This window comes from Microcaecilia unicolor, chromosome 1, assembly GCF_901765095.1.
Source record: "Microcaecilia unicolor chromosome 1, aMicUni1.1, whole genome shotgun sequence".
In the NCBI taxonomy this organism is placed as follows: domain Eukaryota; kingdom Metazoa; phylum Chordata; class Amphibia; order Gymnophiona; family Siphonopidae; genus Microcaecilia; species Microcaecilia unicolor.
In genome coordinates, this window is record NC_044031.1 from 240,729,332 (window position 1) to 240,746,465 (window position 17,134).

The 17,134-nt window shown below is 42.4% G+C and overlaps 1 protein-coding gene across 1 annotated transcript in view; it reads right to left on the reverse strand.

The window, feature by feature from the left end:
* Positions 1 to 17,134, reverse strand: part of ANKS6 (ankyrin repeat and sterile alpha motif domain containing 6) — a 204,779-nt gene that overhangs the window by 172,717 nt on the left and 14,928 nt on the right. Inside the window, exon 3 of the mRNA XM_030205050.1 lies at positions 3,062 to 3,106. Coding sequence (XP_030060910.1) covers positions 3,062 to 3,106 — 45 coding nt within the window. The remainder of the gene's footprint in view (positions 1 to 3,061; positions 3,107 to 17,134) is intronic.

The following is a 17,134-nucleotide window of genomic DNA, read 5'->3' on the forward strand; positions in this document are numbered from 1 at the left end:
ATCCCGCTGTTTCTAGTCCATTACTTAGTGTTGACATCATTACATTAAACAGAATAGGTGATAGTGGAGAGCCCTGAGGGATGCCACAGTCCAGTGACCAAGGAAAGAATAAGGTTCCTTTAATTTTCACTTTGCAAGATCTTGATTTCAAGAACCCTTGAAACCATTTGTGGACTGTGCCACATATGCCAAAGTTGTCTAGTATGTTTAGTAGGATATTATGATCAACTACATCAAATGCGCTAGACATATAAAACTGCATTATTAAGATCTTAGACCCTATGCTAATTGCTTTTCTAAGATTTGATACTAGGGTAGTAAGGACAATCTCAGTGCTATAGCATGGTCTGAAACCTGATTGCGATTTGTGTAGTAGGGAGAAATGTGAAAGGTAGTCCATAGTTTGTGCTGCTACTATTCCTTCCATCGCTTTTATCATCAAAGGAATGGAGGCTACTCGTCTGTTACATCAGTTATGATGACAGAATTGTTATTTGGTACTGGTGTTAGGATAATAGAGCCTTTATTATCAGGGAAAGTGCAATGGAATAGTACGAAAGAGTTATGCTGCTGAAGCAGATTAATTAATATATTAGGAGCTTCCTTCATAAGGTAACTAGGTCAAGGTTCTAGTGTGCATTGTGAGGTTGAGTATTTTAGGAGGTAATGTTTTACTGTGTCATGGGTTGGTATTTGGAAGGAAGACCAGATTCTGTTAGTGGCTATTCCTGTATGTGTCTATTTTTCGTAAATATCTTGATGGTTGATTTTTAATTTAAGTACTCCTCTGATTTTAACTAGTTTTTGTTCGAAAAACGCAGCCAGTTGCTCTGCAGTTGAAGGGGACTCAGTGGCTGTGGTTATTTCTTTTGTGAATAATAGGCTTTTTATTACATTGAAAAGAATACTGGTATTAAGGAAATTACCACTGTTTATTTTGTTATAGTATTGAGTTTTTGCAATTTTGATCTCATTTTGTATGTTTTGATGGCAAATTTCCAAGTTAATTTGTTTTAGTTTGATTTGTCTTTAGCCCATTTTCTTTCCAAAAGAAGGATAGATTGATTAAACCAAGGTGATAGGTTCATCTTTATAAATTATGGCAGGAGCTCATACACATGGAGAAATTGATTATCACAAACCAAATGGAATGGATATATATGTTCCATTGCTTTGTCAATCAAAATACTGAGTGTCTGAGGCTGCAAGGTACCCTTAAGAGGTGAATCACATAGACCTATTTTACTTCTGTCTATATCCACTGGTCAATGGATATAATTCTATTCTAGCCATATTTTGTACTCCGCCCACATTCCACATAGGATTCGTAGCAGATAACAGTCAACAGAAAACTTCAACATCTGAGGGATGTATAATTAGCAACACAATCATACATAATCATATTAGATCTTCAAAAAAAATATCTTTTCAGAGCCTAAAATATAGGTAAGATTAAATTGGTCTTAGCTCACAGGATAAAGTACTCCAAATTCTTGCACTCTGAAACGGAAACAAGTGCATCATAAAAGGACTTCAACTGAAAGTTTTTAAGTGAGGGATATCCTATTTATAAACGTCACAAAAAATAAAAATTGTGTCTATAAGGAGGAATAGCAAGTAGTTCCTCAAAATTTATTTGTTACATTTGTATCCCACATTTTCCCAACTATTTGCAGGCTCAATGTGGCTTACATAATACCGTAAAGGCGATCGCCAAGTCCGGTATGGAAACAAATACAATTTGATATTAGGGTCGGGTAAGGATAGTATACTCAGGTACATAGGGATCGAAGATAGGAAGGAAAATATAATGTCCAATATAATCTATGGTTTTGCTGTGTTGCAAAGTTGAGGCATCAAGTTATGTCGGTGGGGAATGCTTTTCTGAATAAGTAGGTCTTTAAGGATCTCCTAAAGTTTAGATGGTCATAGATTGTTTTCACAGTCTTTGGCAGTGCATTCCACAATTGTGTGCCTATGTAGCAGAAGTTGGATGCATTGGTTAATTTGTATCCGAGTCCTTTGCATCTTGGGTAGCGGAGATTCAAGTAGGTACATGATGCACTGCGCTTCTGTTTCTGGTTGGGAGATCGATCAGGTCAACCATATATCCTGGGACTTCACCGTAGATAATCTTGTGGACCAAGGTGCAGATTCTGAAGGTGATACGTTCCTTGATTGGGAGCCAGTGCAGCTTTTCTCTGAGGGATTTGGCACTTACGAAACATGTTTTACCGAATGTCAGCCTGGCTGCTGTGTTTTGGGCTGTCTGGAGTTTCTTTGTGAGTTGTTCTTTACATCTCGCATATATTCCATTGCAGTAATCTGCGTGGCTCATTTCCATTGATTGTATCAGGTTGCGGAATATTTCTCTCGGGAAGAAAGGTTTTATACGTTTAAGTTTCCACATTGAATGAAACATTTTCTTTATAGTGGAGTTTACTTGGCTCTCAAGTGTAAGGTTATGATCAATTGTGACGCCTAGTATTTTGAGGCTATCTGAGATAGGGAGGGGGTGATCTGGGGTGTTTAAGGTTGTGGGTTTATAATTATTGTGATGGGATGAGAGGATGAGGCAGTGTGTTTTTTCAGTGTTCAGTTTCAGTTGAAATGAATTTGCCCATGAGTCCATGATATCCAAACTGCGCTTGATTTCATTGGTGATTTCTGTTAGGTCGTGTTTGAAAGGGATGTAAATTCTGACCATGAAGTGATTTAAAAACTAAAACAGGTCATCTTAGACCAAATACATTTATTTACAGATAACCAACGTATGTCATAAGCGCAAACTTGCTAAATATTAGTCTGACAGCAGTATTCTGTAACAACTTCAATTTTTCTTGAAGTTTAATTGAGAAATTGCAATGTAATGAATTGAAAAAACTCTAATTGTGGAAGAAGGATTGCTTGCATTATAGTTCCAAAGTTTTGTGAATTTAATGAGGATCATATAGCTTGAAGGTTTGGGACTAGTCTGATGGGACTAAAGAAAAGAAAACTGGAAAGACCTAATTTCTGCCAGGAGGGCAAGCTCTTATAAAATTTAAAGAACCGATCTTACCCATTTTCAAAGCATGGAACACATCAGGCCGCCTTTTTTCTTCATCTGAGGAAAATGAATGAAACAAATGTTAACAAAACCAGCAAAAGCATCTGGAAAATGTCTCAACTCTGTCTTCCATTTCTGTGTTAATCCCTTGGTGTAATAACCATCACCAGACACTGTAATCCAAGCACACAAGCCTAATAACCGGAACAATATCCTCCTCTGCAAAATATATGCACTAATTGCAAAGTCCTCAGGGACCAATAGATCAGATATTCTTTATTTACTTCATAATATTACTGACATCAAGGGGCTGGCTCAATGACTGTGTAATTCCGAACCTGAAACCAAGATCCAGCCTTTTCATTTATTCACTCATTCAAATGTCATATTCTACCTCTCACTTAAGGAATCAAAGAAGGTTACCTAACAACAAAAACAAACTGCAACAGATATGGACTCTGAGCCAAGGGGAGGATTAAAAGTAGGAGATTAGTTTCTTCAATTTATAGCTGTCTTTATCTCCTACACCTCCACTACTTTGTATCTGAGGTATTTGAAGTCTCTCTTAAAAGCACATTACTTTATTCTCAACTGTGGCCTTTCTAGGATTGCCTTCAAATAAAATGAAATAAGTAGTAATTATGCCTTACCTGACAATTTTCTTTCCCTTAGTCTGCTACACTGTTCTGCACGAATAGGTGTTATTTTATCCCTTCTTACCAGAATTCTACCAGTGACATCATCAGTATAAGTTGGGGTGCTCCGTGGAACAATCCAGAATGCATCTGCCCAAGTAGCAAAAGGTCCCTTTTTGTAATGCACCCATGCCCCATCAACCACTGCAGCTGCAATGATATACAAGCGAGCATAACATCACAGAGTGGCACTCACTACTCTGCATACTCCAGGATATTGTGATATCATGGAAACCCATATTGCTGTAACTTGACTCATATGACCTCTTTTTTTTTTCTTAACTGAAAACGAAAGCGCAGAGCACACCCAGAGTCCCAGGCCAAAGTCTTTCAATAACAGGTTGCAGAACAGTGCAGCTGTCTAAAGGAAAACAAATTATCAGGTAAAACATAAATTTCTCCTTCCTCAGCATCAGCTCCACTGTTCTGCACAAATGTGATGTACCAAAGCAGATCTACTAAGATTGGGAAGACAATGCCTTCTGAATAACTCTGACAAAATCTAAGGGGACTCTAGTCAACACATCTGACCTGTAGTGTCTAGCAAAGGAATGGAGCAACGACCAAGATGCCGCTCTGCAAATCTCCTCAAAAACCATCACCCTGGCCTCCACCCAGGATGCAGCTCGAGTCCCAGTATAGTGGGCCTTCAGCCCCTAAGGTACAAGATGATTCTTGCAGATGTAGGCAGTCTCAATAAGTGCCTTGATCCACCTCACAATGGAGGCCTTACAGTCCTCCTAGCTCCTCCGAGGACAATGAAAGGGAACAAAAGAGGTGATCAGCGAGATGAAAATCATTCCTCTCCTTAAGGTACCAAAGCAGAATCCTCCAGACATCCATCCTGTTTAGCTTCGAATATACAGGAGCAGAGCCCTCTACCACAAAGGAGGGTAGATAGACCTCCTGATTCACATGGAATAGAGACAGGTACCACCTTCAACAGAAAGGAGAGGACTGTGCAAAGGGAAACAGTCCTCTGCAAAGGAGAGATATAGTTCCCAACAGGACATGGCCTGCAGCTCAGAAATTCTACAAACTGAGGTGAGGTGATAGCCACTAAGAAAACTGTCTTGAGTGGAAGGTCTTTGATGGAGACAAAGTGCAGAGGCTCAAATGAAGCCTCAGCCAATATCTGGAGGACAAGATTTAGATGCCATGAAGAAAAGGAACGGTGAACAGGGGGCACAGGAGCAACACCCCTTTGAGGAACTGGGCAACCTCCCTATGTAGTGCCAGAGAGGTATCCCTTATTGCCTCCCCCCCCCCCCCCCAAAGAAGTTGGAGAGAGCAGTCATCTAGACTCTCAAGGAGGCCAACACCAGCCTCTGGTCCAGACCTTGTTATAAGAATCCTAGAATACTGGGGACCTGAGCTGTCCAGGAGGACAGTGACTACTCCCCGCACCAGGTTTCAAAATATTTCCAGACGCTGACATTACCCAGAGATGTGGGGGACTTCCTGAAGCAGGACACTGTAGACACCACCACAGAAGAAAACCCATGCTTCTCTAATTGCCTCCTCTCAATGGTCAGACCATAAGCCAGAAGGGATCTAGGTCTTCCATTTCTACTGGCCCTTGCTGGAAGAGACCTGTCCCCTAGGCAATGGAAGAGGGTCACCTACCAGAATACATCTGATGTCTGCATACCACGACCTGCGAGGTCAATCCATGACCACCAGCAAGACCAGATAAGGATGATGCATAAGCCTGCAAAGCAGACGGCCTATTAGAGGTCACAGACAGAAGATATACAGAGGCTCCTCCAACAGCCAGGGTTGGACTAAGGTATCCATCTCCTGAGAGGTCGGTTCCTTCCATCGACTAAAGGAACACTCCACTTTTCCATTGGCTCTGGATGCCATCAGATGGAACTGCAGGAGAACCCAACGGTATAGAATGAGTAAAAGCCTGTTGCCCCAGCTCTCATTCCCCTGGGTCTAGAAGAGAGCAGCTGAGAAAGTCCACCTGCACAGTATCCTTGCCCGCAATATGAACCACTGAAGGGGCCTGCAGATGGATTTCTGCCCACTGATGGAGGCATGTGTATTGTATATATCTGGATTTTCAAAAGGCATTTGACAGAGTACCTCATGAAAGACTCCAGAGGAAATTGGAGAGTCATGGGATAGGAAGTAGTGTTCTATTGTGGATTAAAAACTGGTTAAGAGACAGAACAGAGAGAGTATGGTTAAATGGTCAGTATTCTCATGGAGAAGGGTAGATAGTCGGGTTCCCCAGGGGTTTGTGAGGACCACTGCTTTTTAATATATTTATAAATGATCAAGAGATGGGAGTAACTAGTGAAGTAATTAAATTTGCTGACAACACAATTATTCAAAGTTGTTAAATCACAAGAGGATTGTGAAAAATTACAAGACGATCTCACGAGACTGGGCATCCAAATGCCAAATGACTTTTAATGTCAGCAAGTGCAAAGTGATGCATGTGGGAAAGAGGAATCTGAATTATAGTTACGTGATGCAAGGTTCCACATTATGAGTCACCAACCAGGAAAGGGATCTAGGTGTCATAGTTGATGATACATTGAAACCCTCTGCGCAGTGTGCGGCAGCGGCTAAGAAAGATCGCTCCATGGTGCGACCGCACCTTGCATACTGTGTGCAATTCTAGTCGTTGCATCTCAAAAAGATATACTGGAATTAGAAAAGGTACAGAGAAGGGCATTGAAAATGATAAATGGGATGGGACGACTGAAGGAAAATATGATAGAGATATGATAGAGGTTTAAAAAATTCAGAGTGGTGTGGAGCGGGTAGACTTGAATCGTTTGTTTACTCTTTCCAAAAAAACTAGGACTAGGGGGCACGCAATGAAGCTACAAAGTAGTAAATTTAAAACAAATCAGAGAAAATATTTCTTCACTCAACGTGTAATTAAAGTCTGGAATTCGTTGCCAGAGAATGTGGTAAAAGCAGTTAGCTTGGTGAGGTTTAAAAAAGGTTTGGATCGCTTCCTAAAAGAAAAGTCCATAAGCCATTATTAAGATGGGCTTGGGGAAACTCCAATGCTTATTTCTTGGATAAGCAGCATAAAATGTTGTGGGATCCTGATAGGTACTTGTAACCTGGATTGGCCACTGTTGAAACAGGATTCTGGGCTTGATGGGCCTTCTGATTGTCCCAGTATGTAACACTTATGTACTTATGTACATGCTGCTTCCAAGGCCACTACATGATTCCTGGTTCCTCCCTACTTGTTGATGTAAGCCACAGCCATGGCACTGTCCAACATCACTCTGACCGCCTTCCCTCTAGGCTGAAACTCCAGCAGAGCCAGAAGAACCACCTGGATCTCTAGGCAACTGATGGACCAGGCTTCCTCCTGGTGCAACTAAGTCACCTGTACCACCCAACCGAGGCAATAAGCTCCCCAGTGAGGAGACTCACATCTGTGGTGACTAAGACCCACTGAGAGGGATCCAGTGGAACCCTTCTCAATGAGTGGGCTGTCCCATCAAGGCAGACTAAGCCATGCCTTGGACAAAAGAGGCAAAGTGTGAAAGAAATCCTGAGAGGTCGAGTCCACCAGGATAACAGGGTTCACTGCAGAGGCACAATCTTCCAAAGTCACCATGGAGCCCTTTAGCTCTAAATTGTTACAGATCGTGGGCATTGTAAGTTCACACAACCTGCATTTCTGTGGCTTCAGCTTCTCTGCCCGGTCCTCTGGAAGGAACCATCTCCAGGGCCATGTCAAAGTAGACTCAGAGATACTAAAGTGTGACATGATACCAGATGGCTCTTAGGCCTGTTCACAACCCATCCAGAGCCGCCAGAAGAGAAATAACCTGAGAGGTGGCCAAACTGGCCTCCGAAGCAGAGTTGACAAAGATCAATCAGTCATCCAGGTAGGGATGGACTCAAATGCCACTGCCATCACTTTAGAAAACGTGCAGGGCACCATGGCCATGCCAAAATGCAGGGTCCAAAATTGAAAGTGCTACCCGAGTACACGGAAGTGCAGATCTCTCTTGTAATGAGCTGCAATAGGAATGTGCAGATATGCCTCCAAGAAGTCGAGAACTGCCTTGGATGGACAGAGGTAAATCACCAAAGTGAAGAGTTTCTATGCAGAAATGCTCATCTCGCAGACAAGCATTCACCCCTTTGAGGTCCAAGATGGGACAAAAGGAGCCGCCCTTTTTGGGACCACAAAATAAATGACATACCACTCCAGTCCACGCTCTGCCAGTGGGATGGGTTCTACTGTCCCCAATTTGCATTGATGCAGCAGAGTAAGAGCAACAGCTTGCCGTTTTGAGAGCTGAGCCACACGGAGATGCAAGAAAGGTGTCAGAAACCGGGCGGACGAACTCCGGAGAGTAGCCCCACTCGACCACCTTCAGTGCCAACTAATCAGAGGTGATACGGCTTTCCATCGGAACCAATGAGGGGCCCAGCACACTCTCACTGAGGAGGCCAGGTGGCAGCAGTCCCGTCTGAGGGACCTGGGACACCTGCTCTTTTAGGGCCTCGAAAAGAGCTGTGCTTGAAGGATCTCCCCACCCTTCCGCCTGAGTCGGAAAGCGCTGGGCTGATGTAAAATGGCCCACTACTCTGAAGCGCCCTCTGGAGACAGGGGACCACAAAGAACCTTTTTGCATCAGCTCAAGGTAAGGAGATGGAATTTGATATACTGCCTTCCAGCGGTTACAATCAAAGCTGTTTATATATTATATGCAGGTACTTATTTTGTACCTGGGGCAATGGAGGGTTAAGTGACTTGCCCAAAGTCAAGAAGAGCTTCAGTGGTAATTGAACCCTCCCCCATATCCATCACCAACGTCTCCAAATCCTCCCAAAGAGCAAGCATCCCCTTAAAGGAAAGCTGGCTCAAGAGCTTCTTAGAGGCCACATCTGCAACCCAGTGGCAGAGCCACAACCAACAGTGCCCCACCACTGAAGCTGCCACAGTGCGAGAGGCCAGACAGACCAGATCATAGAGAACATCTATGTTAGGCGGTGAGAGTCTGATAGGTACGGACGGGGAGAGGGATCTTGGGGTGATAGTATCTGAGGATTTGAAGGCGACGAAACAGTGTGGCAAGGCGGAGGCCGTAGCTAGAAGGTTGTTAGGCTGTATAGAGAGAGGTGTGACCAGCAGAAGAAAGGGGGTGTTGATGCCCCTGTATAAGTCGTTGGTGAGGCCCCACCTAGAATATTGTGTTCAGTTTTGGAGGCAGTATCTTGCTAAGGATGTAAAAAGAATTGAAGCGGTGCAAAGAAAAGCTACGAGAATGGTATGGGATTTGCGTTACAAGACGTATGAGGAGAGACATGCTGACCTGAACATGTATACTCTGGAGGAAAGGAGAAACAGGGGTGATATGATACAGATGCTCAAATATTTGAAAGGTATTAATCCGCAAACGAACCTTTTCTGCAGATGCAAAGGCGGTAGAACAAGAGGACATGAAATGAGATTGAAGGGGGGCAGACAAGAAAAATGTCAGGAAGTATTTTTTCACGGAGAGAGTAGTGGATGCTTGGAATGTGCTCCCGCGGGAGGTGGTAGAGATGAAAACGGTAACGGAATTCAAACATGCGTGGGATAAACATAAAGGAATCCTGTTCAGAAGGAATGGAGCCTCAGGAGCTTAGCCAAGATTGGGTGGCAAGAGCCGGTAGTGGGAGGCGGGGATAGTGCTGGGCAGACTTATACGGTCTGTGCCAGAACCGGTGGTGGGAGGCGGGGCTGGTGGTTGTGGGGCGGGGATAGTGCTGGGCAGACTTATACGGTCTGTGCCCTGAAAAAGACAGGTACAAATCAAGGTAAGGTACACACAAAAAGTGGCACATATGAGTTATCTTGTTGGGCAGACTGGATGGACCGTGCAGGTCTTTTTCTGCCGTCATCTATTATGTTACTATGTTACATCCTCCATAAAGTTTATAGTTTAATAAAACTTACTATATCACCCAAGTTGACTCGCAGAACTGGGCAGTTCACAGTCTAAAAACATAAAATCAAGGTAGGAAGGAACTACAATATTTTGATAGTAACATATAGTAAGTGATGGCAAATAAAAACCTGAATGGTCCATCCAGTATGCCGAATAGTCACATTTATTCTCAATTGAAGATTAAATCAACAATGAAAGTGATATTATATGCTTGATTATGGTCTTTCTATGGTGTTTCTAAGACAAGGACCATAAAAGTCTGACCGGCTCTGTTCTTATGTTCCAACTACTGGAGTTGAAATCAAAGCTCACTCCAACCTATTCGAATCCATTTTGTCATTTGCGGAACACAGACCATAAAGTCTGCCCAGTACTGTTTTCACATTCCAAATTATTGGAGCTTCCGTAAAACCTCTCTCCAACCCATCCTACAACCGGATTGCTATGTGCGGGACTCAGACCGTACAAGTCAGCCGAACACCAGTCTTAATCGATACAGCCAGAGTTACCATCTAAGCACCACTTTACGTGCCATCACATATGCAACCCTTTGTTTTGTTTTTTATATCATTAGTTTTCTAATTAGAGATCCCCTGTGTTCATACCACGCCTTTTTGAATTCTACCACCGTTTTGTTCTCCACTACATCAACCAACCTCTCAGTGAAAAACATTTTTCTGACGTTACTCCTAAGTCTACCACCCCGCAACATCAATTCATGTCCTCTAGTCTTACCAGTCTCCCTTCTCTGGAAAATATTTGTTTCTGTATTAATACCTTTTAAGTATTTAAACAACTGTATCATATCTCCCCTTTCCCTCCTCTCCTCTAGGATATACATATTCAGGTCTTCCATTCTCTTCTCATACATCTTTTGGTGCAAGCCCCATATCATTTTTGTCACCTTCCTCTAGACCACTTTGAGTCTTCTTACAATATGGCCTCCAAAACTGAACACATTACTCCAGATGGGACCTCATCAATGACTTGAACAGGGGCATCAACACCTCCTTTCTTCTGCTGATTACACCTCTAGCATCCTTCTGGCTACGGCCACTGCCTTGTCACACTGTTTCATCACCTTCAGATCCTCAGATACTATCACTCCAAGATCCTCTCCCTGTCTATGCACATCAGCCTCTCAGCGCCAAACACATATGTCTCCCTTGGATTTCTACTCCCTAAGTGCATCACTTTGCACTTCTTTGCGTTGAATTTTAATTGCCAAACAGACCATTCTTTTAACTTTTGCAGATCCTTTTTCATGTTTTCCACTCCCTCTGGGGTGTCCACTGTGTTACAAATCTTATCATCCACAAAAAGGCACCTTCTAACCCTTTGGCAATGTCATTCACAAATATATTGAACAGAACCAGCCCCAGCACTGATCCTTGAGGCACTCCACCTTTCCTTCCTCCTGGTGAATTTCATTAACCACCACCCTCTGGAGTCTGTCAACCAGTTCCTAATCCAGTTTATCACTTTGGGTCCTAACTTCAGCCTGTCAAGTTTATTCAAGAGCCTCCTATGGGGAACCGTGTCAAAGACTTTACTGAAATCTAAGTACATTACATCTAGTGCGTGTCCTTGATCCAATTATTTGGTAACCCAGCAAAGAATTCAATCAGATTCATTTGGCACAATTTACCTTTGGTAAAACCATGTTGTCTCAGATCTTGTAACCTATTGGACTACTATCCTTTCCTTCAGTATCGCTTCCATTACTTTTCCAATCACCGAAGTGAGGCTTGCTGGCCTGTAGTTTCCAACTTCTTCTCTGTCACCACTTTTGTGAAGAAAGGACTACATCCGCTCTTCTCCAATCCCACGGAATCTCTCCCATCTCCAAGGATTTATTAAACAAATCTTTAAGAGAACCTGCAAGAACCTCTCCCTCAATATCCTGGGATGAATCCCGTCCAATCCCATGCCTTTGTCCACCTTTAAATTTTCAAGATGTTCATAAACACTTTGTTCCATGAACGGTGCTATATCTGCTCCATTCTCATTTGTACCTTTGTCAGTCAATCGTGGTCCTTCTCCAGGATTTTCTTCCGTGAACACAGAGCAGAAGTGTTTAGCACATTTGCTTTTTCCTCATCATTCCCCACATAGCAGTTCACAGCACCTTTCAATGTCACAATTCCATTTTTAGTCTTCCTCCTTATTCACTAACGTACCTGAAAAAATTATTGCTACCCCTCCTTACATTTCTAGCCATTTGTTCTTCTGCTTTTGCTAGATGTATCTCTCTCTTGGCTTCTTTCGGTTTCATTTGGTATTCCTCTCTGTGATTTTCTTCTTGAGTGTTTCTGTATTTCATGAATGCCAACTCTTCAGTCTTTATTTTCTCAGCCACTTGCCTGGAGAACTATATCGGTGTCCTTTCTCTCTTGCTTTTATTTACTCTCCTTACATAAAGGTCAGTAGCCATATTTATAGCTCCTTTCAGCCTGGACCACTGCCTTTCCACTTCTCGTTATATCCTCCCAAACCATCAGCTCTTTCTTCAGGTATTCCCCCATTTTACTAAAGTCAGCCTGTTTGAAATCCAGGTCTTTTAGTTTTATTTATTTATTATTTATTGCATTTGTATCCCACATTTTCCCAACTATTTGCAGGCTCAATGTGGCTTACAAAAACCTGTTATGGCATCGCCATTCCAGGGTAGCAGATAGTATTGGTGTTACAACAAGATCAGGGATGAGAAAAAAAGATCTATGCAGATAGTTATAGAAAGATGACTATCAGAATAGGGTGAAGTGGCGCAGTGTTATGATTAACTTATGGATTCCCACTGTAGGCCTTGTTGAAGAGAGAGGTTTTCAGAGATTTGCGAAAGTTAGTTATTTCGTTAATCGTTTTCAGGTCAGTTGGTAGCGCATTCCATAGCTGTGTGCTCATGTAAGATAAGCTAGTCGCATGTGTTAGCTTGTATTTTACTCCTTTACAGTTGGGGAAGTGTAGATTAAGGAATTTGCAGGCTGTTCTTTTAGCATTTCTGGGAGGCAGGTCCACGAGGTCTAGCATGTAGCTTGGGGCATCTTCATGGATGATTTTGTGAACCATCGTGCAGATCTTGAATGCGATACGCTCTTTCAGTGGGAGCCAGTGAAGTTTCTCTCTTAGGGGTTTTGCACTTTCATATTTTGTTTTACCAAATATCAGTCTGGCTGTGGTATTTTGGGCTGTTTTGAGTGGTTGCCCTCCACTTTAGCTGTTATATCAAACTAAACCGTTTGATCATCACTGCTGCCCAGGTGGGCACCCACTCAGACATTAGATACACTTTCCCCATATTAGTGAGCCCCAGATCCAGCATCGCTCCTTCCCCATGGGTTCCATCACCATTCGTCTGAGCACAGCACTTTGAAAGGCATCCATGATCTCTTTACTTCTTTCTCATTCCGCAGAAGGAACATTCCAATCCACATCCGGCAGGTGGAAATTTCCCAGCAACAGCACCTCTCTTTTCTTTCCCAACTGTTGGATATCTGTAACCAGATCTTTATCTAGTTCCTCTACATAAGTACATAAGTAATGCGACACTGGGAAAAGACCAAGAGTCCATCGAGCCCAGCATCCTGTCCACGACAGCGGCCAATCCAGGCCAAGGGCACCTGGCAAGCTTCCCAAACGTACAAACATTCTATACATGTTATTCCTGGAATTGTGGATTTTTCCCAAGTCCACTTAGTAGTGGTCTATGGACTTGTCCTTTAGGAAACCGTCTAGCCCTTTTTTAAACTCTGCTAAGCTAACCGCCTTCACCACGTTCTCCGGCAACGAATTCCAGAGTTTAATTATGCGTTGGGTGAAGAAAACATTTTCTCCGATTTGTTTTAAATTTACTACACTGTAGTTTCATCGCATGCCCCCTAGTCCTAGTATTTTTGGAAAGCGTGAACAGATGCTTCACATCCACCTGTTCCAATCCACTCATTATTTTATATATCTCTATCATGTCTCCCCTCAGCTGTCTCTTCTCCAAGCTGAAAAGCCCTAGCCTCCTTAGTCTTTCTTCATAGGGAAGTCGTCCCATCCCCGCTATCATTTTAGTTGCCCTTCACTGCATCTTCTCCAATTCTACTGTATCTTTCTTGAGATGCGGCGACCAGAATTGAACACAATACTCAAGGTGCAGTCGCACCATGGAGCGATACACCGGCATTATAACATCCTCACAACTGTTTCCCATACCTTTCCTAATAATACCCAACATTCTATTTGCTTTCCTAGCCACAGCAGCACACTGAGTAGAAGGTTTCAGTGTATTATCGACAACAACACCCAGATCCCTTTCTTGGTCCGTAACTCCTAACGTGGAACCTTGCATGATGTAGCTATAATTCAGGTTCTTATTTCCCACATGCATCACCTTGCACTTGCTCACATTAAACATCGTCTGCCATTTAGCTGCCCAGTCTCCCATCTCGTAAGGTCCTTCTGTAATTTTTCACAATCCTGTCGCGAGTTAAATACTTTGAATAACTTTGTGTCATCAGCAAATTTAATTACCTCGCTAGTTACTCCCATCTCTAAATCATTTATAAATATATTAAAAAGCAGCGGTCCTAGCACAGACCCCTGAGGAACCCCACTAACTATCCTTCTCCATTGTGAATACTGCCCATTTAACCCCACTCTCTGTTTCCTATCCTTCAACCAGTTTTTAATCCACAATAGGACATTTCCTCCTATCCCATGACCCTCCAATTTCCTCTGTAGCCTTTCATGAGGTACCTTGTCAAACGCCTTTTGAAAATCCAGATACACAATATCAACTGGCTCCCCTTTGTCCCTTTGTGTCGGAGATCTGTAGATAATACCCATGTGGACAGAGGTTCCATCATCTCTTTTTAAGATAATCCGTATCGTTTCTTCCTTTCCCCAGGCTCCTGGAATTTCAGTCGCTGTGATATTGTTTCCCCACATATAGAGCTACTCTTCCAACTTTACAACTGTCTCTATCCTTCCTAAATAGATTGTTGCCTGGTATGTTTGCATCCCATTCGTGGGAATCATTGAACCACGTCTCCATGATAGCAACAACGTCTAAGTCTGCCTCTAACATCAAGGTTTGCAGATCATAAACTTTGTTGCTTAGACTGTGAACATTTATGGTCATCGCTTTCCAGCTACATTTCAGTGGCAGTCTCATCTTCTGTTCAGTTTTTTCTTTAGTCTCACTTCCTGCTGTGTTGGTAAGAAGTGATTTGCTAATACTGATGTTTTCATTGCTTTCTTCGCCACTGTCATATCTTGTCTTTAGCCAGGGGTGACAACTGGAAATGACCTACCTCCATATGCCATCCCCGCCTTCCAGTTTAAATGCCTAAAAACATATTGTCTGAATTTCTCACCAAGGAATTTTTCCTGCCACAGGAAAAATATTGTTACAATATAGTCTTTTGTTTTTCCAAGTATTGCCCCATCCTCCTACGTACCTAAAACCTTCTTGATGACACCAGGCTTTGAGCCACCTATTGAAATTCTCAATATTTTGTAAACTTTTCTCTTCTTTTCCAAAAGTAGATAGTACTTCAGAAAAAGTTACTGTTTGTACCAAAGGTTTTAACCCCTCCCCCAGCTCCTGAAAAGCTCTCTGTGCTGCAAGTGGGGTATTACTGGCCAGGTCAATTGTTCCCAAATAGAATATCAGTATTAGACTCCTTAGTTTCTTCTCTGATTATAGTTAGTATTTGCCCGGTACTCCTGGTAGCTGAGGAGCCTGTAAGGTATTTTACTTTGCTGGGCCCCTTGAACTGTGTTCCAAAGTTAATGCCTCTGATAATGGAACCCCCTAGCAGCAACAGTTTTCCGGTATGAGATTCTTTATTAGTGCCTTGAGGCTGTCTTTTCTCTTGGGAAATCCTTCATTGCTTTTTGTTCCACTTGTAGTTCTATTTTCTAAAGCAACACAGTGCTGTAATGGAGCAAAAAAAAATTCTGTAGGGACAACACTTGTGAGGGCGGATGCTTCTGTGCCACTTGTTGTAGTCTACCTGAGTCTAAAGTGATCCACTTATTCTTAGCTGATTTTATTCTTTGAGGCATTGGTGAAAAATTGGTACAATTCTGCTTTAATTGCATCCAATTCCTGCTTTAGTTTGCTGAGCTCCTGTTTTATATTGGCAACCTGAAGACAGATAGAACAAGCCTCAAGCCTCCAGATGGTGTGTCTTGAAACTAAAGCACCACAATTATTACACAAAATAAAAGTCATATTGATTGGTTGGAATGGGTATGAACAGGTGTACTATGATAGGGTTAACTGTCTGCAAGATTGCGTGTCTATGATTGAGGAGTAATGTTAATGACTTTTGGGTTGTCTATATACAAGTAGAAAATCCTGGGGTGTGGGGTGTAGGAATATTTAGATTGTGGAAAACAAACCAGCAGATCAGTATAATATCCAATGACTTTAGGGCAATTTTAAAGTTTTTAAAGAACAGTTCACTGCACAGAGAAGGGGAGAGAATTCCACATGAAGGGGACCATGAAAAAGAATGCACAGCAATGGGTGAATTCAAGCTGGGTGGCCTTTGGGTTAGGGAGGACCAATCAGTGGTCATTTATGGAACAAAGTAATTTGAGCAAGAAACAAGGAATAATGATGGAAGCAAGGTAACCGGGGTTGCCAGATCTGTGTGTCTTGAAGGTAAGGGTAAGTAGCTTAGAGACGATGCGCTGTTCAGTAGGAAGCCAGTGAAATTTCTGAAGTAGAAAAGAAAACATGATCAAATTTCCCAGCATGACAAATAATTTTAATAGCCAAATTCTGAACTGTTTGGAGTTTTTTCAAATTTGATTTGAAACAACTGAGATAAATTATGTCACAGTAGTCAAGTCGAGTAGTCAATAAAGAAAGAACAAGTAGATCATGTCTTGGTCAAAATATCTTCGAATGGAGCGTAACTGTCTTAGAACTAGGAAGCATGTCTTACATAAATGGGATATCTGTGGAGAAAAGGTAAGCTGGAAGTCTAAAATAACTCCCAGGTACCAGAAGGAATCAACAGGCTGGATAATAGTACCGTAGATTTAGAGGGGTAATAGGGACAGTTAAACCACCAGTAAACCAACCCGCCATGGTTTTTTGTTTGTTTAGTATTAATTTGTGATCACCGAGTCAGTCTGACAACAAGAATACAATCTTGGAAGTGGACCAATCATGGGATTATATGGATTCATAGGAAAGAGAAGCAGGATATCATCAGCATAGAAATGAAAAGGAACTCCAGAAGATTGGATAAGGGAAGCAAGAAGACTCAGAAACAGACTGAAGAGAAGAGGCGAGAATACTAAACCCTGTGGTACCCCACAGGACAAAGGACGTGGAGAAGCAGTGGATGTTGCAGTTATGACCTTATATGAGCGATTTGAGAGAAAAGAGGAAAACCATGAGAGCACCGAGCCAGTGATACGTAAGAATGATAGATGAGATAACAGAAGGTCATGAT